Source organism: Mobula birostris, chromosome 7, assembly GCF_030028105.1.
Source record: "Mobula birostris isolate sMobBir1 chromosome 7, sMobBir1.hap1, whole genome shotgun sequence".
NCBI classification, from domain to species: domain Eukaryota; kingdom Metazoa; phylum Chordata; class Chondrichthyes; order Myliobatiformes; family Myliobatidae; genus Mobula; species Mobula birostris.
In genome coordinates, this window is record NC_092376.1 from 109,599,253 (window position 1) to 109,623,887 (window position 24,635).

Consider the following 24,635-nt stretch of genomic DNA (forward strand, 5'->3'; position numbering starts at 1 on the left):
TGACAAAAATCACTTTTTTGAAAACGAGCACATGCAACTGATGTTATTTTAAAACTGTCTAATGGCCACACAAATGCACACAATTGACACTAGTTAGAAACTGCTTAGCAACAGTCTCCTGTCCCAATTAACCGGCATAGAGTCCCAAATAAACAATGGGAATTCTAGTTATTTTTTTGGTCAGTTTTTGTTCTTTAAGAGTTATCCTAAATAAACTACTGCCCAGATTAACAGATGGCCCAGTCCACTGTAGTGCAAGACATATAATGAGGTAGTGCTCATCGACCATTCAGAAACCTTATGGCAGAGAGCTGTTGAAATGTTGAGCTCGGCACTCAGGCTCCTATACCTCTTCCTGGATGGTGGTAATCCATACACAAAACATGAGCTGCTGGAAACACATGAGACTACAAATATTTGAATCTGGAGCAAAATTCCTTGGTACACAGGAGATTGAAGGAAGGCTTATTAGAGGTATACAAGATCATAAGGAGAATAAACTTTTTCCCATGGGGGGGTGTTAAGAGAGCATAGATTAAAGATCAGAGATGAGAAATTTTAAAAATCCTTCCATGTGAGCCAATCCTTCACCTGAGAAACTATCTGGTGATCCCAACGTGGCCTCCTCTACATTGGTGAGAGTCGATGTAAATTGGGAGGCCGCCTCGTAGAGCACAAAGTGCAATTTCCCAGTGGTCAACCATTTTAATTCCTATCTCCATTCGCATTCCAACATGTCAGTCCACAGCCTCTTCTTCAGCCACAATGAGGTCACTCTCACGGTGGGGGGGAGCAACACATTCCGCCTGATGGTGAGGACATCGATTTCTCCAACTTCCAGTAATATTTTTCCCTTCCCCGCTTCTTCAATTCCCCACCCTGGCCTCTTATCTCTTCAACTCTGAGTCCCGCTGAAGGGTCTCAGCCCGAAACATCGACTGTACTCTTTTCCATAGATGCTACCTGGCCTGCTGAGTTTCTCCAGCATTTTGTGTGTGTCACCTCTGCTCCTCACCTCCCCCTGGTGCCCCTCCTGCTTCGCTTTCTCCCACGGTCCACCTCCTACCAGATTCCTTCTTTTCCTGTCCTTCATCTTTTCCTCCGAGGATTTGACTTTATTTTTTTACCAAGATTATGAAGGTAGGGGAAGGGACACAAGCTGAATAGTGAGAGGTGAGACCTGCTGAGGGGAAATGTGGATGGGGAGGGTGGTGGTAAATAAGGTGAGAAGCCGTGAATTGATAAGTGGAGGTAGTAAGGTGCTGAAGGAGGAATCTAATAGGAGAGGAGAGTGAACCTTGGAAGAAAGGGAAGGAGGAAGGGCACTATCGAGGGATGATGGGCAGGTGATGAATGAGGGAAACCAGAATGGAAAGAGAGGGGGAAGGGGTGAGAAAATACCAGAAGTTAGAGAAAATGATGTTTATGCCATTGAGTTGAAAGCTACCTAGATGGAATACAAGGCATAGATTCCACCCCCCACCAAAAAAAACCTGATTGTGGCTTCATCGTGGAGGAATGGGACATAGGATATCTCAACTGCGAGTCTGTTGGGGGTCATTATTATACCTGGTGCTCCCAGTGCAGACTCCTGTACATTGGTGAGAATATGTAGATGGAGGGACCAATTCATCAAGCACATTTGCTCCATCTGCCGCAAAAGGCAAGATTGCTCATTTCAATTCGGCTTCCCATTCCCATGTTCTGATGAAAGGTCTCAGCCCCAAGCTTTGACTGCTTACTGCCCTCCATAGATGCTGGCTGACTTGCTGAATCATTTTACAAGTGGACAGGGAACAAAAGGCAGTGCTGTTCGCTATTGCCATAGGCTTATTGTAGAAAAAAATAATTTAAGCATATAAAATTCTTGAAAATAAGTGGACATTGAATTCAGCTTCGATATAGGTACAACCAAGTTATCAGAGCTCCAGCCGGACAGTGGTGTAGTGGCATCAGCACCAGACTTCGAGGCGAATGGTCCCGGGTTCAAATCCGGCCGGCTCCTTGCACACTTTCTAGCCTCTGGGTTGAGCATCGAGCTAGCGTGCGACCTCATAAAAAACAGACAATGCAAAAGAAACAGTAAGTTTGCCACTCCACGCACCACAAGGCGCAGAGAGGAACAACAACAATCAGCGCTCCTACTGCGTACCACAGGTATATGAAGTCACTGGGGCATATCGAAGGGACTCGTGCTTTGTGGCAAATACGGTCAGTCATAGAAAAGTACAGCTCAGAAACAGGCCTCTTGGCCCATCTGGTATATGCTGAACCATTTAAACTGCCTACTTCCATCGATTGCTAATGTGAAGTTAGATGACCGGCTAGTTTTGAATTTTGGTATGTTGTATCGATCAAGAACCATATTAATCTTTTATAAAGCAAAAAAACAAAAGTCACAGAGACAAAACATTGCTTGTCTGGCCACAGATGCTGCCTGACCTGCCCAGCACCTCTTTTATTTCATTTCAGATTTCCAATATCTGAAATTTAAAAAAAATTTACCAGATAGCAGTTCACCCCCCCCCCAAAAAAAAAATCACTGTAGCAATATTGTTTGGGCAGAAACCCTTTGCAGGATTGAGAAGGAAGCGAGAAGAGATCAGAATAAAAGGTGGTGGGAGGGGAAGAAGCCTAGCTGGAAGGTGATCGATGAAGCCAAGTGGGTAGGAAGATCAGGAGAAGAGAGTGATATGAGAGTGAACAATAGGAGAAGGGACCAGGGGAATGATAGGCAGGTGAGAACTAGTCAAAGATCCATGTTAGAGTAGTTATGAAGCACTGCATGTGAGAAACTGTTTATCACATTCAAATTTATTTGGTGTGCATCAAAAAATTGGGAAGATGCTGCTTCTGATTTCATACAACCATTGAAAATGGAGGAAAACGGGTTTTCAATAGCATAGCATTTAAAATAAACTTGTTAAAAGTGATTAAAAAAACTATTGCCCTTTAAAATTGCAGAAGTTACTGATCTTCAAAAAAAAACCATTGTCAAACACCATTTTCCTAGGCAACAATAAGACACGAATACACCATTAATTATTGTATTAGTCTCTTGTCAGTTTTTAAAGCAGGACTTCAGCAACCCGAAGAAACCAATGTACTTCATATGAACAATACAGATGTAATGAGAAACATAGCACTTATATCTGATGTGAAGTACTACTGCCAATTCCATAAATAAATATTATCTTGAGAATAGAAAATCATAATCAGAATTTAAAGTGAGGTAAACAGCTTCAGAGTAAGATGGCACTAAGGAATTGTCAAATACATAATTTACTCATGTATAACTTATACATTAGACTCAAAGCCAAGTTCACAGGCAATAAATAAACCCGACTATATGAAGGCACATTAGTACAACCTAAATAGTATCCAATGTTCACTTTTATCTCAAATTCGTGAAGTAAAATCATTCAGAATATTGCCACAATAGTTTTTGTTTGAAGAGTTCAAGGTGGAAGTATTTCTGATACTGCTCATCCCAGTTTTTCAATGATGCCATTGACAGAGTTCAAAAGACCTAGGAAGTAACCATCTTGCTCCCCTTCTCTCTGCTCTTCAGCAGCCAGCTTCTCGTATTCTGATTGGAGCATGACCAGTAAAACATTCAGGTCCTGCAAAGCCTGGTACTCATTCCTGCAGGCAGCCATCATAAGACTCATTGTCGTTAACACCTTCTCTCTCGTGTCATGTTCAGTCGATGTCAGGAGCTTTGGAACCAGTGCACACCAGCCGTGTTCCAGCATGAGTCGCAGCAAGTTAATCTCCTCATATTGACGATATTTCTCCTTGTTCTGTGCAGCACTGGTTTTCTCTTCTTGGATGAGCTTCTGTGAATAACCAAAAAGCACTCAGTAATATAATTTCCAGCTAATATCCAAATTTCTGAATCTACTGCTTTACGACCTCCAGCATTAACCAGCTACCCTTGGTGTGTTAGCTTTGCTTTAGAACCATTGGGTAAACATCTGCCCAACACCTACAATCCTGCTATCCATAGTTATGATACCATAACTTGCAGAGAAGCAAAAAATAAAGATTGTGTGAAAACAACAGCCACAATAAGGATGGCATGCTAACTGTAGACAACATGGTCTGAATACAATATTTGTAAAAGTAATTCACACCCAAGTCTTTGTTCGGGACTATATCCTCACCTTCTCCATGACCAAGTCATATAGCAGAGTCATCACTCGAACATGCATGGACTCCGTTCCCCTTGCCTGAAAAAGTTGCCGCAGTACTTGAAGGCCGCCAAGTTTTAAAAACTGTTGTTGTGCAAAGGGAAAGTGCCGTAATAATGATGCCAATGCAAAGACAGCCTGAAAAACAAAAGTGAAGAATCAATGGGAATATGACCAATAACACAGCATTTAACAATACAATATGCTCACATCCCATTTCTCATAGATTACAGTCTTCAAGTTCAATTATCATTCAACCTGACACGAATACCCATGAATACAGCCAAATGAAAGTGTTCCCCGAGACCAAGGTACAAAACTCCATACCAATAGTCATACACAGTACACACAGTCCCTGAGTGACGTCCTATAAATTGATGGTGCACGGGTGTTATCAGCAAGAACAAGCAGTTCTCAGCAGTCCACTGAAGAACACACGCACGATGCAGTCCGGCTTGCCAGTCCACTAATTGAACATTAGATGGCAGAACAAACAGGAGGGGCCAGCTTCCAACCCAGTAAGGATGCTGTGCCACACCACCTCCAGTATCGCCTCTCTTGGACTGCTGCAACAGGCAAGCCCGCCGCGACTTGAGGCCTAGTCCTCACTACAACTGAGGACATGCAGCTCCCCTGCTATCCGTCTCGCCAATAAACAAGGAAAACAAACTTGCAGCATTTTATATTATCAAATGTCCAATAGGGTCTTGCAATCACAAGAGAAACATCCAAGACAATCACTTGCAGTTAGACTACACATTGCCATTATGCACTGACTCTGATGCCTTCCAGTAGCAGGTAGTAACGTGGTCTGCACCAAATCCAGCTCCTCCGCCAACGAGCAACTCGCTGATGGGGTAGACTTGCAATACCCGAAGATCTTCATGTCCACAGCTCTTTACTTAAAGATCACACGCCAAAAGATTTGCCTTTCATGAACAACTTGTCATTAAGCTAAATCTCAGCTTTTAAACTGTTTTCCATTGAAGGGGACTCCAAGAACCAAATGAATGAAAAGGCAAAACTCCTCCAGCAGTGTTTGATTTTGCAAATATTCTCCGGATGAAAAGAATTCTTCTACAGACCTCTTCTGAGCCCATCCCCTACTGTCTTCAGTACTTGTGCCGGGGGGGGGGGGGGGGTGCAGTTTCTTAACTGGCATGCCTCTAGAAATGTTCAAAACTACGAGTCTTGCACTAGCCCATCCGGCTTCTATTCATAACTAAAAACACTCCAACCCAAGCTTCACTCTGCTTCTTTTAAAATGCAATCACATCCTTCCCGGGGTGAGACATCCAGAACCCCACGTAACATTCCAGTTGGCGCCTGAGAAGGTTTTATAAAGTTGCACAAAAACTTTCTTGTTCTTTTACTCTGCACCTTGGCTACTAGAGCACTGGTCCCCAACCACCGGGCCGCGGAGCATGCACTACCGGGCCGCGAGGAAGCGTATGATTTGGCGATATGAGTCAGCTGCACCTTTCCTCATTCCCTGTCACAGCCACTGATCAGCCATTACGCATGCAAGGTCATGACCCGTCGTCATCTGTGTCAGGGTGGGAAGGAGATCAACTCCACAAGCTTGCAAATGACGACGGGCTGAAAAGTATGTTTGACATAACATCTCTGTCAGCATTTTGGATCAAAGTCAAGGCTAAATATCCTGAGATAGCCACGAAAGCACTGAAAACATTGCTTCCATTTCCAACATTTTTCTGCGAAGCGGAGTTTTCTGCAACGAATGCAACGAAAACTAAACTGCGGAATAGACTGGACATAGGGAACTCCCTTCAAGTATCGCTGTCTCCCATCACCCCTCAATAGAACCGTCTTGTTGCAGGGAAACAAGCCCAGGGCTCCCACTGATTCAGCGATATTGGTGTGTTGCAATGATTTTATATATTCATACGGGGAAAATATGCGCTGTGCATTTAATATCCAAATGTTACTTAAAATGTTATGAAGCTATTGACTTATAAGTGACCTATATAACCGTATAACAATTACAGCACGGAAACAGGCCATATCGGCCCTTCTAGTCCGTGCCGAACGCTACTCTCACCTAGTCCTGCCGACCTGCACTCAGCCCGTAACCTTCCATTCCTTTCCTGTCCATATACCTATCCAATTTTTCTTTAAATGATCTTATCAAACCTGCTTCTGCCACTTCTACTGGAAGTTTGTTCAACACTTACTTCAAGCTCCCCTGATAATTGACTTATCATTATATTCATGCAAGGAAAATATGCGCTGTGTGTTTAATATTAAATTTGTTAGATAAACCCTTTTAGAAACAAAATTGAGTGTACTACCCACTTATCACCTATATTCCGGTAGTGATTAACACCCACCCCCACAAACAGAATCGCCAAAAAGGATTTGCTTGGGGGGGGGGGGGGGGGGGGAGGAAATCGGCAGGTCACTACGCGCATGCATATTGGTGCGCGCGCAAGGCTAAGGCTTCATGGTCATTGTCATTATAGTCTTTTGGGTAAACAACACATTTGACTGCTACTCTTGTCCGTTGGCAACCTTACCCCGCCCCCGGTCGGCTGGTCCGCAAGAATATTGTCAATATTAAACCGGTCCGCAGTGCAAAAAAGGTTGGGCTAATTTTGGATCTGATTTGTCTTGGATCACTTGTTTTTCCTTCCCCAGATCATTCTTCTGTTTGGGATGCTGTTTATTGTACGAGAGGCAAGGATCCAATTTGGCTTCTTCACCAGTTTATCTACCTGTGCTGCCACCTACAGCAATCTTTGAATTATTACATTGAGGTCTGTTCCTCAATGCTCTTGAGGGCCTTATTATTTGTGATACAGGTGATCCTGAGAGGCAGCTGATCAGGAAACAGAAGTTCTCTTTCAGAATATGCAAATCACTACCCAGATTTGAAATAGAAAATAAAATTCATTCTCATACAGTTTACGAGCTGTTAATAAGCATTTTATTTTTCATCTTGCATTTGCTGACTTATGTGCAGGTGATGCAGCTTCTTGTCATGAAATAAAGATACAATAAGTATGGTTCCTAGGAATCCAACTCCTGCTCCCCATAATGTGGGCGTCACCTATATATGCCATACTCTTCACCTCCCCAAAGGATTTATCAGGATTAAATTCCATCTGCCTAATTTTCCTGCTGATGAATATAATTCTGAAGCCTGACTACCCTTTCTATAACACCAGTGTTTTGTCTCATCTGTAATTTGACTAACTGCATTTCCTACATTCACATCGTTAATGCAAGCAGAATCACCGTGTTACACAATCAGTCACAAGCTTCTAATCACAATAAAAACCCTCAACCATCATCCTATTTCTGAGCTAATTTTGGATCTGATTTGTCTTGGATCACTTGTTTTTTCTCCCCCAGATCATTCTTCTGTTTGGGATGCTGTTTATTGTACAACTGAAGTCCACGTAAACCACAGCCATACTGCCCTCAGCACTTAACTGGTCAGACAGGAATTTAAAGTGATCAGACTGATCTGATCAATTCCTGCCTTTCCTAGTGTGGATTCACCCTCAGGAATATTTCCAATAATTTTTCAACTTCACTGACACACAGTGAAATAAGCTAGGACCACAGCCTTGTCTTTGGGTTTGGAGACTTGTGTGCCTCAATGACCTGGAGACCCATATTGGCTGGAATCAGGCCTTTATGCTTTGGCTCTTGGTAGGGTCACCCAAGCCAAACAGGTCAAAGGGTTGGTGCCAGCCGAAGATTGGCCCACCAGTCCTCCAGGTTCGGGCATTCAGCACAGGGCTAACAACCCTGACTGCTCAAAAAATTGTTATGGAAATGGCAATGAAGAATCCTTCTACATCTGAGTGTGAGGGCACCCCTGTCTCCACTCAGGACTTGCATGGCAGACAGCAGTGAAAACTGAGAGGAAGCTACTGTCATGATGAAGGAAGCCCTGAACAGCACCAGAAATGGAAGACCTTCATTGCTACCCTGAACTCCTGTGGTGTAATGGGCAGTAAGTACTGACATTAGGTCACCATTCTGCCCATGATTACCCAGTTTATCCCTGCTGTCCTTCTTGAACAAGGGTCAGGGTTACACTTGGCATCCTCCAGTCATCTGACACCTTCACTATGGCCAATAAAGATTAAAATATCTTCATCAGGGCACCAGATATCCCCTCCCTTGCTTTCCATAGCTGCCTGACAGAGGGCAGGTGGGCTACTCCTGGGTTTGTTATTAATGTGGATTTAGAAAAATTATGTCAGAACTAATGAATTAAATTAGTTTACATAAAAGTAGGCAGATATTTCCTCAAAGTTAATTCATCTAGTAAAGGACTAACGCAGTGAAATATTTGACACTTAGTTGATGAGCACGTCATCGGCAAATGGAGGGAAAGACAGGTGAAAGTTGGTATTTTTTTTAAACCAGCAGAAGTTGTAGGTGTATGAGCAAATGCTACAGAGAAAGGTTCAGATTATCCAATACTGGGAGGTGTGGGGGTATTCACAGCCTCCTCTTTCTTCTTGTGTTCTTACGAGCACAGGGGGATGAACAGCCAGCTGCCTCCTTTACTAAATTCTAAACTTCAATAACTTGTCCATCAAAATAACCATTATCACACGCTGTAAAACTGACCTATCGAGCAGTCATACTGCTTCAGAGCACATTGCAATATTTAAAGGTATTGTTTGAGAATCAACACTCCCAGAACACACAGGTTCCATTTTTACATTCACAAGCAAATTGAAAAATCCAAAAAAAAAAATGACTCTACATAATAAGCACACCTGCACAATAGTGTACTGAAAGGCATTAAAAGCACTCAGAATGACAAGAACAATTATGAAAAGTGAAGACAGAAAACTAGTTTTGCCACACCTAGTAACGAATGTATGTCAGCCTTCTGAATTTAATATTAAAGGTGCTCATTCATACATAGGGATGTCCATCAGTCGGGTGTTTGTAACCTGGAGATAGCTTGTATGCACAACATGAGAAACAATTGCACTTCTTAGAAATTACAGATAAAAATGCAAAATCAAATGGCCTAAATAAATGTGTTTTCTAAATATATAGCTTAAAAAATCAGTTTCATGACTTAAAATCTGAGTACATTACCTTTACCAGTATACGGCTTTGATCTAGTTACCAAAATAAGGCAGTCTTTCATTACAAATAACTTGATATTTGGGCAATCAGAAAAACACCACAGATACTGAAAATCTGAAATAAAAGCAGAAAATCCTGGAAAAATGCAGGTCAGGTAGATTGTGAAAGAGAAACGTTATGTATTTCAGGATGCTGACGCTGCTTCACCTGGTTATTTTCTCTAGTATTTTCTGCTTTTAAAGCTGCTACTATGGTTCTGGCTACCACTTGGAATTTGCTTCTCCCGCTGGTTCACAGAAAGTTTTACTTTTCATCCATACCTTCTTTTTTACAGGCATAGGATTGTCAGTAGCCAACAGTACTAATAATTTCTGCAAAGTCCCAGCTTCCATTGCTTCAATCTGAACTTTTGGATTTCTAGGGGATAAAGTGATTGTTTAATTTGCAGCAGTATTTCAAACTTTTCCAGAATATTATCTTAGAACTTTACAAACAAGTTATAATCATACACTATAAATCAATGTTTCCCTATGTGGGCAATGTTGCCTGACCCGGAGACAGTGGGAGTTTCTAAGGGGGGGAGGGGGTGATAAAGATAAAGGAGCAGTGGTGGGGGGGGGGAGGGGACAGAAGAGGTGCTCAGTAACAAGAGGGGGAATCTAAGGCATTACACACTTAACTTAGGAAATTAATCAAATAAGCATTTGATCCTCAAGTGTCTCCAAATTGATTACAACAGTCACATCTCTTGCTAACCCACTGTTCTCTTAAGACTTTGTTTGAAGCACATTATAGTGGTTAAATGTGACACTTCCGTATTTGGCATACACTGAGAAATCTGGTCTGAAGAAAGAGTGTTATTTTTGGGCTGTTACTGCCATTCACTATTGTAGTACAGTGTTAACTAGTACAATTTCTATACGTTAATCACACAGTGACACAATTCCTGTGAATTAAGATATGGTGCTCCATGATGGTGTTGTCACAAAATGGTTAGCAACCAGGTCTGAAGTACAGTCTCTTCTAAATATAGGGTAATGAAATAGTTAGCTTGCATACAGAAAGATTCTACAGACAGAAAGAATAACAGCTTGAAAGCTCCACTCTTATTGAAGACAAATAGATAAATAATGGCCAGAACATTACCAAGAACTCATCTGTTCTGCTACAAATGATAATATGGGATCTTTAACTTCCACTGGTTTAATATTCCATTCAAAAGATTGCATTACTAACAGTGCAGTAGGTTCTATGTACTGATTAAGTCTTCGATCATCTACTCAGAGCTCTGGAGTGGCACTTGATCCCACAACATGGTGACTCAGGACAATGCACTGCCACAAGTTCCCATTTAAAAACAAACCCAGACGACTATTAAAATTGAAGGGCACCTTAAGAACAATTATTAACATCCACTTTGCCAACATATCTCATGACATCAGGTGAGACCAATGATCATAATAAGATCAAGACTGGAATAATCTTGAGGAGGCTTTTAAAAAGAGTACTTGTTCTCTCTTGCTGGAATTTATTAAAGGTTGCCAATATATTGTCAGCCTTGGCAATGAGTTAAATGTCTAAATAACATCGGGTTATTTCTCTCTTAAAGAGGATGAAATTAATGTTTTGCAATGCCACTTAATTGTGGAGTCCAGTAAGAACTCTACTTGAAAACTGAAATTTAAGATTTTGTACTTCTTATTCCTGCTATTTTCTATACATCAATCCAATCGGTGTCTCTTTCTGTAAATGATTTAATTCCAATTCACCCCATCTCCTTGACCGTTTTTTACTTCATTAGTCCTCAAATCATTGATTTGGGAGATGCACTATATTCACAGAAAGTCCTCAATGCTCCATCGAATTTCAAAAATTAGCTGAGAAATGGAGGGAAGTATAAAACCGCCAAACAAGAGAAGATAGCTTGTTAAACACTTTCTTGGTCAGTATTGACAAACTATGTTGAAGTCAGCCTCCATTAATCATAGATTAGACATCAGTGATCACATTTGTTATGCATAGTAATGAATTCCCTTTTCCCAGCTCAAGGAAAATCAAACAAGTTGTTACCCTGACAACATGGATCCCAAGACAAAGGCAGCATGTTCCCGAATCAAGGGTTCAGTGACATTTAAGGCGTTGATCACAATTTGCAGCCCACCAGTGGATACCAGGTGATTAGCATTGTCCACCTAGGAACAAGGATACAGAAATTATGCCTTACCACCAATTCACAGCAAAACCTGGCTCACATAACAAAAATCTGCTTGTACCTGATGGACATAATATTCCAGGTCATAAAGAGCTCCAATTTTCTCCTCCAGTGTTGCAATGGTGCTATTAAATTTGCTAATGAGTTTATTGATTATTTCCATATCAGTCTCCATCACTACGTTCATTGCTTCAAAGTCTTTCATCAACTCTTTGATTGGTCGGAAGGTCTTCCTGACCTTTTCCTCATGATCCTGGATGAAAACAAAAGACCAATTTAATCTTTCTGCAGTCTCAAAGTTCTGGAATTCTCTCTCTAAACCATCATAAACCTCCAGACATGTGTCCCAAGGTTACTGCTAACTTAGTTTAGATTTCTGTCAAAATTTCTATTATACACTTTATGACTTTGCATTCCTAGCCTCACAAGTACAATACATGATTCTGATATCTACACCGCAAATTATTGGCGGAGAAGGGATTTTGATTTATTACATCTCTTCCATCGAGGAAAGAAAACCTGTCCTTTTGCAGAGATACTTTCATCAGTCATCATAACTATGTTTACAGTTTTTAAGTAAAGTTCTGTTCAAGTGCAAATCAAGTCTGTTAAACCTGTAGGGACAGCTCAACCAAGACACCACAGACTATTTTATAACCACGTTGTCAATAGGCTCAATGACTTCTGAAAAGGAGGTCAGGCAAGCCAATATGGTTAAACCTTGAATTATATTATCCTGTGCATCAGAGGAGACTTCTGAAGAGAGCACATGTCGATATTTTCTATTTTTACCATCCACCATTTGCATGACACATCCCCTGCAAAAGAGTCAACTGAAAATGAATCAAGAAAGGTACTGGACAATACGACAGCAGTGTTTAGGGATGGCATTGGAAAACTCAGACATATCTAGGGTAAAATTCTATTAAATGAAAATGCCACACCCAAGTTTTACAAAGCCTGTCGGTTCCTTGAAATATCTGTGATAAAATGGCCAGTGAGCTAGGTTGAATGAAGGCTGAAGAAACTCTTTCGAAGTTTGAGCATATGGGCAAATACCAGTAGTCCCAGTAGCCAAGAAGAAAGAATGGGTCTGTCAGGATCTGTGGTGATTTTAATGTCACCACCAACCCAGTACTGATAGCAGATCAATACCCTCTGCCCAGGATAGAGGAGATCTTTGCAAATCATTCTGGAGGGAAACACTTCGGCAAAGTGGACTGAGCTGAGGACTGCCTCCAGATAGAAATGGAAGAAGAGACCAAAGTGTTTCTCACCATAAACAATCAAAGGGCTTCAATAGGCTTATTTTTGGAGGCACTCAGTGTTACCTGGATGACATAATTGTTACTGATAAGGATGACAAAGAACATTTCCAAAATCCCAAGGCAGTGTTAAAAAGATTGTGGGCTCAGAGCACGACACAAGAAGTGTGAATTCTTTAAACCATCACTTTACTGAGGTCACGTCATTGACACACAAGGATTACACAAGTATGCTGAGAAAATACAAGCAGTGATGGATGTCCCAAGGCCAAAGGACATGTCACAGTTGCAGTCTGTCTTAAGATTGGGTCAACTACTACAAGTTTCCTGCCAAACCTGGCTACTCATAACCACAGATCGGAAAGAAATGGTAACAGATAAAGCAAATGTAGTGGCTTTCAAAAAGGTAAAGGAAGTGGTGATAGTAAACACTGCATTCACACATTACGATCCATATCATCCAGTGAAGCTTACCCACGACGTCTTGCCTTATGGTATAGGTGAGGTCATGCCACATGTTATAAGTGATGAAGTGAACGCCCTATAGCCTTTGCATCACATTTTCTTAATGCCATAGACTAAAATTATGCACAGATTGACAAACAGGCCGAGTCTAGTTTGAAGTACAAAACATTTCAACCAGTACTTATATGGGAGAGTGTTTAGACTTGTTACTGATTATCAACCACTAGTGCTCATTTTCAATCCACAGAAGGGGTGTTTCACTAACAACAGCAGCATGAATGCAGAGATGGGCTCTGTTTTTTGGAGGACACAATTACAAGTTCAAATTCAAGAGGACAACTAATCATGGAAATGCTGGTGGATTGTCCTGTTTACCATGGGAAAAAGAAATAACTGAGGCATTCACAAAAGAGGATACTCTTCTGGACATATTCTCCCTAATGCAAATCAAAAGTCTCCCAATTATAGCAGAGATGATCAAAAGGGAAACCAGAAAAGACCCCACACTTTCTCAGGTCTATATGTTAACCCAAAATGGCTGTGCAGCAGAAATCTCAGATCCCCCATTTTTACCAGTGCCTGGATGAACTTGCCCTGACGAAGGTTGCCTTATTGGGGGGGGGGGGGGGGGGGCAGAATGAGGGATCTTGTAGCATCCAAGCTGCGAACTAAAGTGAGTTGGACCCATCCTGACGAAGGGTCTCGGCCTGAAACGTCGACTGTACCTCTTCCTAGAGATGCTGCCTGGCCTGCTGCGTTCACCAGCAACTTTGATGCGTGTTGCGAACTAAAGTGTTTGAGAAGTTACAGTACATGCGGTCTTCTAGGCATGGTCAAAATGAAAGTATTGGCTTGAAGCTCTGTCTGGTGGCCTGGGATGGATCAGCAGATCGAGCAGTTTGCCACGCACTGTTCAGGATGCCAATGCATCCAGAAGACGCCAAGAGCAACGCCTCTCCATCCCTAGGAAAGGCCTGCATTGCTGCGGCAAAGTATTCATCTAGATTTTGCTGGACCACTTATGGGCACAGATTTCTAAGTAGTAGTGGATGTAGCTACAAAGTGGCCAGAAGTGTTCCCAACTGCCTCGACTACAGTTGTGCACAGTGTTGATGTGTTAAAAAGTCCCTTCTCAAGGACGGGTGTTCCAGAACCTTTAGTAAGGGAGACCCCAGAACCTGAGATTCTTTCACAGCCACAAGTATCACTTGCCAAGCACTTCCTTGCCTGGAAAGCAGGAAAGACATTATTCCACAAGAGTAAGAAAGCCTTCATGGCCGTTTAAACTTTCTGCTTGAATGAAATAATTTTAAATTTACTATGCTGTGGATGTTTATACAGTAGTTGTATGATATAGTATACTGCATTTACATATGTATACAAGTTAAGATGCATTCTTTATTGAGTTGGAGTTTATAGCTAGGCAAGGAGAGTTTTGTGTGTTTAATATTTTAGCAATATCTGAGTAATATTATAAATATATTGTTAGATTAAACATTCTTTGTTGTTTACATAATGCATTGTGGGTTACATGTAAAAGTATGTAAATGGTGTACATCATTACACTGCCACATCATATGTGCACAGCTTGCTTAAAGTAAAAGTGAAAACTATGACCTGTTCTCCTGGGTCCCATCTTTTTCTTGCAATTAGTTTTATGTTTTGGAGTTACAAACGTTTCAGATTTATACAAGCTCTTTAATGCCCTTTGTCCAATAACCCTACGTATCCCCATTTAGTGAAAAAAAATGACAAATACAAAAGTACAAACAGGGTTACTAATATTTCCAGCAAAACTTATGAATGAAGTAGCAGTTCATGGAAGGAAACGCGAACTCATGGCTGCTATTTAATTCAGCATTTAAATACAAATCGTGTTTCATTCAGAAGTAATTAACATTTTACAGTTTTCCTCCTTGGCAGACTAAGTGCCTTCAAATTAATTACAGGTCATGGGCAGGGCTATGGAAGCTAAATAGTAGACTGGAAATGCAGTGGAAGATCAATGATGAAATATTGTTCAGCACCCTGCTCTCCGATACTCCAGGACAATAAATTTCATGTTTTTGGAAGGCTAATTCACAACATCACATCACTTATGAGCTCCACAGATTTGATATCCTTTTGTAGGAGCACAAAATAAAAAGGTGATTACAACAAAACAGCTTAAGCATGAGATCACAGTTATTCTTGTAACATGCAAAATTACGCAAGTTTCAATAACAAGGCAAGTTATTTCCAAGTTCTACAAGCAGCAGACTTTGTTCTTTGAAATTCTGGGCAATTCCTTTTGTCAACACATCATTACCTCCTCAATCTCTATGTTGCCTTCTTGTTTCATTAACTTCAGGGCCCTTTTCAGTTCCTCGGCTGTGAAAGATTTGGAGTTTGTATTCACCATTCCCTGCCTAAAAGGGATAAAGTCAAGCAGTGACCAGGAGTCCTAATGAAGTCACCTCATAAAACCAGAGAAATAGTCACATTCAATTCCAGTAATTAATCTGTGTTTAAATATAGAATTTAAGAACAGTGGCATTTGCTGGATGTTCAATTGAATACACATTAAGTTCTGTATTACGTTGGCCTGGACCTGGTGCTTAATTAACCATCAGGTTTCCTCTGTCCTCACATTGTCCAGCCTAAAGATAACAAGTTCTAAAAAACAAGAAAAAAAATAAGGTCTTTAAATGCTTTGCAAGAAGCACATTTAAAAAGTTAAAATCTATAAGTCTTTCAGCAAATTTGCCACAGAGCAAGATAATTTTCTGTGTAAAATAATCATTGGAACCTCGTGCCAACCCAAGTCCGGTGGGAAATAAGCTCATGTTGAGCTGGTGTCAGGAATCTAAAGAATGAGTGCTCAGACTTGACTTAGGTAAAATAATAAAATTGCCACTTGGTCAGTGTGAGATAGCAGTCAAACAATAAATTATGCTGACAAAGGTGGTCGTCACCCACAGAGACCCACATACACACACAGGATTAGACGTAGAGCAATTGCTAGACATATGCACATGATACCCATGTTATAGGGCCCCTCAGATCTAGAGTTAAAGGATGGGCCCTGACATTGTCACGGAAGAGTTATCATGGTAACCAAAAGCCCATTCATTTTATCTCTTCTTATTGTCAGAGAAATGTGTTTTAGGGGTGGGGTATTGGGTCTCAATTACAGATGCCCAATGTTTAGAGAAATTGACTCCAAGCTCTTGCCAGAGGTGAGTAACATATATAACCCTTGCTTCCAGCCAATAAAGAGAGGATTGGAAGAGCTTTATAATCAACAACAGTTCCTCCATATATCTCATCTCTAAACATCTTCCAGCAGAAGATTTTCTCAACATCCCATCCACCAGCTAGATCGACAGGGCACAACTGCATGCAAGAGGTCTAGTCAGTATCAGGTTTCAATCTTATATTTGAGGCGATATCTAACACAGAAGGCTACCTTGTTCCTTGTTTCCAGTACTTGAGACCACTATTTCCACTGTCATCATCTGGGATTTTTGCTTCATTTTTCCCAGTCTCCAAGTTTAACCGAACATGTAAACCTGCAGGAATTGGTTGACCTGCAGAGACAAGAAAGCAACAAACATTTTTGTCAAATAACTGGAGAAAGTGAGTGAATAGGATTTACCCGCCGAATTACTGTCGTTCCTTGACTTGATGAAAGAGGCAGAGCAAACAATGAGAGGCATTGATCGTGTGGATAGTCAGGGGCTTCTTCCTAGGGCTGAAATGACTAACACGAGAGGGCACCATTTTAAGGTGCTTGGAAGTAGGAACCGAGGAGATGTCAGGGGTAAGTTTTTTTTTTAAAATGCAGAGAATGGTGAGTGCGTGGAATGGGCTGCCGGCGACGGTGGTGGAGGCGGATATGATAGGTTTTTTTTTTTAAAAAGAGCCTCCTGAATAGGTACATGGAGCTTAGAAAAATAGAGGGCTATGGGTAACCCTAGGTAATTTCTAAAGTACATGTTTGGCACAGCATTGTGGGCTGAAGGGCCTATATTGTGCTGTAGGTTTTCCATGTTTCTAAACAATGTGCAAATTGTGAGAAGATGGGTTATGTTCACTCAATTTGAATAAGCCAAGGAACTGATCGTAGATGTCAGCAGAGGGAAATTAGAGGTCCATGAAGGATCAGAAGAGTGTAAGTAGTTTTAAATTCCTGTATGTCACTATCTCAGAAGACCTGCCCTGGATCCATTATAAATATTATTTTAAAGAAAGTATGACAGTGCCTCCAGTTACAACCCTGCAACCATCAGGCTCTTGAACAAAAGGGGATAACTACACTCATTTAAGGACTCTGTTATATTGTCATATGCTATTCTATTCTTTTATGCTCATTATTTATTACCATTTATCTATATTTGCATTTGCAGAGTTTGTTTGCAGTTTACAGTTACTGATCTATACATTTGCCAAGTCTGCCTGCAGGAAAAGAATCTCAGGGTCATATGTGGTGACGTGTATGTACTCTGATTATACATTTTACTTTGAATTTTGATGGAAACTAACACCACTGCTCCTGACAGACCAGTGTGTCTCTCAGATAGCTGTTACCTGGTTTAATTGTTTGCCATTCATTAGTTGGGTAAAAGACTTCCATGTCTTCAAGGTCCAGATCATCCTCCACTTGTGCATCCTCTATGTTTCCAGCATTCTCTTCTGTCTGTCCCAGAACCATGAGAGCAGACGCTTTCTAGAAACACATGAATAGAATAATTATCAAAAGCATTAAAAGAACTCTTTAATCTTCCAAGAATTTTATAAAACTTGTTGACCATTACTAAGTTAGCCCAACTAAACCTAGCAACTGTCACTGGATTTCAGAGTTTACAGAAGCATTTTCAAAAGATTCAAAGTACATTTATTATCAAAGTACATATGCAATATAGGACCCTGAGATTCATCTTCTCCACAGCCATGAAACAAAGAAAATCATCAACCATCTTGTGCAAATAAAAACAAGTTGTGCAAATGACAACAAGAACACACTCTTGCATTCAATGGATAAGTGGACTTGTGGACTGGGTAACACTTAACTAGTTACATATGTATACTTGCCTTACACTGATCCTGATGCACCCTCAGACTATTGTCTCAATTCAACAACTCCCTGCAAAGTTGGTAGTACTGCCCAAAGACACTGCACCTCCATACAGGAAGATCCAGCATTTCCAAGAGCAACTTCATTGTAGAGAGCAAGTTATGCAAACAGGTGGGCTAGTATATTTTAGAATACGATGGGGACATATTATTCAGCAGCCTGCCTTTCTTCAAGTCATCAAACTAGAATAAGTGTTAATAAATTCTAGTTGTAAATCATAGCTTCAAAATTTTAAAGTGCACTTAAAAAAAGACATAGCTTTAAATTTCATCTCCAAAGCAACCATTTAACTTTACCACAAATATAATCTACAGTTCAACTGAACAAACAGTTTGAGAAAAGCTGAAATAAAATTCTATTTGTCTTTTTTTTGTGCTGAGTTATTTTTTCATGTCTCTTTATCGTAGAAATAGAGTCATAGTAATAGAGCATGGAGAAAGGGCCCTTCAGCCCAAATGGCCCATGTCAACCAAGATGCCCAATCCAAGCCCAGGGCTCCCACTGATTCAGCGATATTGGTGCGTTGCAACGATTTTATATATTCATACGGGGAAAATATGTGCTGTGCGTTTAATATCCAAATGTTACTTAAAATGTTATGATGCTATTGACTTATAAGTGACCTTTATCACCATATAACAATTACAGCACGGAAACAGGCCATCTAGGCCCTTCTAGTCCGTGCCGAACGCTACACTCACCTAGTCCTGCCAACCTGCATTCAGCCCATAACCCTCCATTCCTTTCCTGTCCATATACCCATCCAATTTTCCTTTAAATGATAATATCGAACCTGCCTCTACCACTTCTACTGGAAGTTCGTTCAACACTTACTTCAAGCTCCCCTGATAATTGACTTATCACTATATTCATGCGAGGAAAATATGCGGTGTGTTTAATATTAAATTCATTAGATAAACCCTTTTAGAAATGAAATTGAGTGCATTAGCCACTTATCACCGCCATTCCGGTCGTGATTAACACACCCACCGCCCCAAACAGAATCGCCAAAAAAGATTTGCAGAGAGAAAAAAAATCGGCAGGTCACGACACACATGTGCACTGGTGCCCGCGCAAGGCTTCATGGTCATTGTAGTCTTTCTCTGGGTAAACACAACGTATTTGACTGCTACTCTTGTCCATTGGCAACCCTACCCCACCCCCCCCCCCCCCCCCCACCGGGTTGGACGGTCCGCAAGAATATTGTCAATATTAAACCGGTCCACAGTGCAAACAAGGTTGGGGACCCCTGATCTAGCGCTTGGCTATCTCCAGAGGACTGAGAACACAAGCTGCTTTGTGCAGAAGACCAGAGATAGGGCATGGGGTCATGAACGACTCCATTTCAAAGCACTGAGGAAGACGGAAGCATCAAGGTGAATGCGGAGGTGGTCAGCAGTCACTCTCCACAGAGTCGACTGCGGTCTGTAGCCGGGTTGGAGGAGTTCAGACCCAGCACAGCAGTCACTCTTCACGGAAGGACTGCGTTCATGCAGCCACTCTTCATGATGCTGACGAGAGGATGTTTTCGAAATTGAGAACTATGTGATTACTGGACTGCAGTTTATATTGGTTTCCTTCAGGTTTGTTTTCCTTGTTGTTGATTGGTGGGTGGGCAATATATTACCTTTTGTGTGAGCGAGGGGTTAGGATTATGGAGGCTGACGTTGTTGTTGCTGTTTATCTATGTGACTGATCTGTTAGTATTTGTGAGAAAGAGAGAGGGGTTGGGGGTTTGATGCTATTGTCACTGTTTTTTGTGAGGGAAGGGGTTGGGGGTTAGGGCTTTGATGTTCTAGCCGCATTTTTTATGTGGGTGAACTGTTATTTTGTTTTTGTGCGGGGAGGGGAGGTTTGGGGTGTGGTAGTTCTGTTTCTCTTTCATTTTAGTGGTGGGGGGAAGGGGTTGACATTTTTTTTTCCACAACTCCCATGGGTTTTCTGTATTTCATGGCTATCTGAAGACGACAAATATGAGAATTGTATTGTACATGAACATTTTGACAATAAAGTGAATCCTTGAACTCTATTCCTTAGAGTGTTAAGAGACTGAGGTGATCGTATGAAGTCCTAGACTGTCTAACTTCTGCCTCTAATGCAGACCCAACAACCCATACAAGGGCACCATGACCTTTATACACAACATCTACACATATTCAAAGTCCTGATTTGTGAAGGCCATCATACCAAAAGCCTTCTTCACCACCTTGTCTGCCTGTGACTCCACTTTCAATGAACTATTTCCTTGTACTCCAAGGCCTCTCTGCTCTACATTTCTCAGGGCCCTGTTGTTCAATATGAATGTCCGACCTGAATTTGATTTTCTAAAATCTAAATCCTCACATTTATTCAAAGTAAACTCAATTTGCCATTCCTTGGCCCACTTACTCAGCTGATCAAGATCCCCCATAAATTTTTTTTTGATAACCTCTTTTATTGTCCAGTATCCCACTTATTTTAGTGTCATCTGCTAACTTACTAACTATACCTTTTATATTCATATCCAGTTTGTAGATATAGAGGGCAAACAACAATGGGCCCAGTACTTACCCGAGGCACACACTAGTCATGGGCTTCCACCCCAGAAACAATCTTCTACTATTATTCTGCTCAAGTCTACTGTGTATCCAATAATTCCAGTTGTCCCTGGATTCCACATGATCCCACCCTTCAGAGCAGCCTACCATAGAGAAGCTTATCAAGAAGGCCTTACTGAAGTTCATAAAAACCATACCTACTGCCCTACACTAATTAACTGTCTTGGTCACATCATCAAAACAAACTCGATCAAGTTCATAAGACATAATCTCCCACGCACAAAACCAAACTATCTCTAATCAACCCCTTTCTGTCTAGGTATATTTAAACCTTATCCCTTATCAGAATCCTCTCCAACAACTTATCCACCACAGCTATGAGATTTACTACAATACAATTCCGAATTTTTTTTCTTTGCTGTACTTTTTAAATGAAGGTGCAATATTTTCTACCCTCCATACTGTTCTTGGACGTACTTGGTCAGGCCCTGGAGATTTGTCTCCCTTCACACCTTTTAAGACTTCCAGCACTTTCTTTATCGTGACGCAGTCTATCCCCAAGACCTCTCCATTTACTTTTTCTAGTTCTGAAGTCTTTATCTTCCTTCACAGTAAAAACAGAAGAGAAATATTCCTTAAGAACCTTAAGTCACCTTCTACACGAAGGTACTCCGTTGGGTCTTTAAGGAGACCTATTCTCCCTCTAGATGCTCGTTTTTTATTAAATATACATAAAGTCTCTTTAGATTCTTCTTCTTCTTTTCCGCCAGTTATCTCACGCCTGCTTTTTGCTCTCCAGTTTTCCTTCTTGGGTACACTTCTTCACCCCTTACACTCCTCCAGGGGTTCACTTGATCCCAGCTGTCTGGACATGATCCATACTTACTTCTCCTTAGAGCCTCAATATCCCTTGTCATTCAGGGTTACCAGCTTTGCCCTTCTGTTACAAGTTTTACATTTTAATGAGTCATCTGCATTGATACAGATTCTATATCTGTCCTGTAAGTACAATCCAATTTATGTGAGCCAAAAATCTATACTATACTCATATATTTGACACACAAAAGCACTTCCTACAAACTCCAGCTTCCAGAGTTTTAACAAGTTAATAGTTTGCTCCAAAGTATACACCCATTGTATCCCATTCTGCAAAAGCCATCCCATCTACTCACCGGCTGTTGGCTAATCTCACTCCAAATGGAAGAGAAGCACTGTGTAGAAATCAGCAGCAACACCAGGTTCAAAGAGAAAAGTTCCATTGTCAGAATTCCCACAACCTATAATACAAACACTGTGGTATAATGCTGTGAAAATGTAGATATAGAATACGGAAGCAGTCTTTATTTTCTTGAGATTTAGGAGTTTCAGCTTGTTCCCAAATACTCTAACAAATGTCTACAGATGTACCATGGAAACTATCCTACTGGTTGCTTGTGATCTGGTATGGTGATCAAATGAGTAGGTACCAGAGTAGTGGGTCTTACCCAGTACATTACAGGCACGATCCTCCCTACCATCAGTAGAACTAACAGAAGCACTGCCTTAAGGCGGCAACATCCAAAGATCACCATCATACAGGACATGCCATCTTTTTGCAGCTGCCATCATGCAGGAGGCACAGGAGCCCAAAGTCCCACACCACCAGGTCAAGAACAACTGCTTCCCCTCAAATGTTCAGTTCTTGAAACAATCAGCAAAACTCCAGTAACTAAGTTAGCAACTCCAAGACCATTTTGCAGTCTTCAGGGAGACCTGAAGACTACAGTACATATTCTTGAAAAAGTTATCTTTTCTTTATGTGATAGCAAGAGGGATCTCCAAATCCAATGCATACCCCAAGTCAAAACAATGTCGCACTGTAGCAGCTTAATCACATTTTCTGAACTGCTACTTCACGAAAGTGCTGGAAGAGTGCTGTATTACACTCACAATCTGTCTAGTCAACTATAGGAGAACTGGAAATCTATGATTTCTACATATCGATGACAGAGTTCAAAGCAAACTAACTTTTCTGTTGGATGGCCAATATTTATCCCTCAAAAAAAAAATCAAAACATTATATAATCACAGTATTTATTGCATTGATTAAGGGATCTTCCTGTACAAAAATGGGCACCCTGTACTCAACATTGCAAGCTGTTGCACTTCAGTTTAACACTATAAAGCTCTGGATTGTTCTGGACTTATGAAGCTCCCACATAACAAGTGGGTTAGGTTCTCAGCAGCGTTTACCACACACCACGATAAAATAATCATGCAGGTCCCACTGCCAACCTCAAAAGCCCCTGATATACCTTCCTTGAAACAGGCAGGCCTACATCAGAGAAGTGTTAAAGGCCGTTTAATTACCCAGTTACACACTTGTTGGAGAACACCTAATCACAGCCTCTCTCACTTGTTCGCTTCTTATACCACAGATACAGAGTAGAACAGCATAGATAAAGGTCCTTCAGCTCATCGTATCCATGCCGAAACCGTTTAAACTGCTTACTCTCAACGACCTGCACCTGGACCATAGTCCTCCGTGTCCCTACTATTCAACAACCTTATGTTTCTTGCAACAGTCTGCAATCTCTTTACAAATTTGTTCCTCAATCTAAACCTCATCTAAAATGAAGGTTATATTTAACATTTCATTTCTTTACAATTTTGTAAGATCTATACCTTAATCTGGCTAGTTCAGGAACTTTGACAAGATTTGGACATCAGCCTTTTCTCAGCTCCAGCCCACACAACCGCCCCTCCCCCAAAGCCTAACGCACAGTCCAGGATTTTCTCCCTCGCCCATCAATCCTCTATCCAGCATCGTCCTATAATCCATTCTTTCATCACTACCCCTAACACTTTCCCCCATCTCTTCCTCCACACAGAATCTCTACTCTTAGCCCAACCTGCCCCTCTCCACAGCCAACGTTAATTAACCCACACTCATCTTTCATCTAACGCACCCTCTCTAGAAACAAAACTCAATACCCATTCCTCTTCCAACATTACCCTCCTTCTCTCCACTTCCAACCCTACACTCACCCCTCATTTATCAGCGACCTGGACCTCTACATCCACCCCTCGTACAACATACCCTCCAGCCCTCGGCAACCTCTATCACTAATCACTCCCAGTTTAAAACTCCTTCTTCCACGGCAACCTCAACCCTTACACCCCTCTCCAGTCTAACTTACCCCTCCACAGGCGACCTCTACACTCCCACTCCGACGCCTGCCGAACAGGGAAGCCTTACCTTCTTCTCATGAAACCACGTCACCCGATACACAGCACCGCTCAACCAATCGGAGCGCTCGCCGCTCGTGACACAATCATTTAAAGACACAGCAACCCGAAGTCACCAAAACTGAGAAGCAGTAGTAATTCCAATAAGGAAGCCTGGCAAGGATCTGTCAAAACCCACTAGCTACAGACCAATTGCATTAACATCAAGTATATGTAAGATAATGGAAAGGATGATAACAGAAAGGTTATCATATGAGCTTGAGAAAAGGGGAATGCTGGCAAGTTATCAGAGTGGTTTTAGAAAGGGAAGGAATTCCATGGACTCAGTGATTATGTTAGAGACTGAAATAAGGAAGGCCCAGGCAAATAGAGAGTCAGTAGTGGCAGCGTTCTTTGACATTGAAAAAGCCTGTGATATGATGTGGAAGGAAGGATTATTAATTAAACTGCACAAGATGGGGGTTGGTGGGAGAGTTTTTAATTGGATTAAAGATTTTTTGTTTGGTAGAAAAATTCAAGTTCGGATTGGATCAG

General features: G+C 41.3%; 1 protein-coding gene across 2 annotated transcripts; it reads right to left on the minus strand.

Annotated features, from left to right (window-relative positions):
* Positions 1-2,414: 2,414 nt before the first annotated feature.
* Positions 2,415-24,132, minus strand: sil1 (SIL1 nucleotide exchange factor). 2 transcript variants are annotated; one of them, XM_072263582.1, is made up of 10 exons: positions 24,112-24,132; positions 22,046-22,150; positions 17,790-17,928; positions 16,669-16,789; positions 15,529-15,628; positions 11,552-11,743; positions 11,349-11,470; positions 9,599-9,695; positions 4,167-4,331; positions 2,415-3,839 (listed from the first exon to the last, which is right to left on the minus strand). In XM_072263582.1, exons 2-10 carry the CDS (start codon positions 22,130-22,132, stop codon positions 3,486-3,488), a joined length of 1,377 nt encoding a protein of 458 aa, XP_072119683.1. In that variant the 5' UTR covers positions 22,133-22,150; positions 24,112-24,132; the 3' UTR covers positions 2,415-3,485. The 2 variants fall into 2 exon arrangements, with proteins under 2 accessions (XP_072119683.1, XP_072119682.1); XM_072263581.1 differs by having other exon boundaries at positions 24,053-24,131.
* Positions 24,133-24,635: the final 503 nt, after the last annotated feature.

Excerpts from the sequence above, each read along its gene's own strand:
- sil1 (XM_072263582.1), bottom strand. The coding sequence starts at position 22,132 with ATGGAACTTTTCTCTTTGAACCTGGTGTTGCTGCTGATTTCTACACAG. Across the intron at positions 11,744-15,528 it reads GCAACATAGAGATTGAGGAG|GATCATGAGGAAAAGGTCAG; the intron begins GTAATGATGTGT and ends GTTTTCATCCAG. Across the intron at positions 3,840-4,166 it reads ATGACTTGGTCATGGAGAAG|AAGCTCATCCAAGAAGAGAA; the intron begins GTGAGGATATAG and ends GGTTATTCACAG.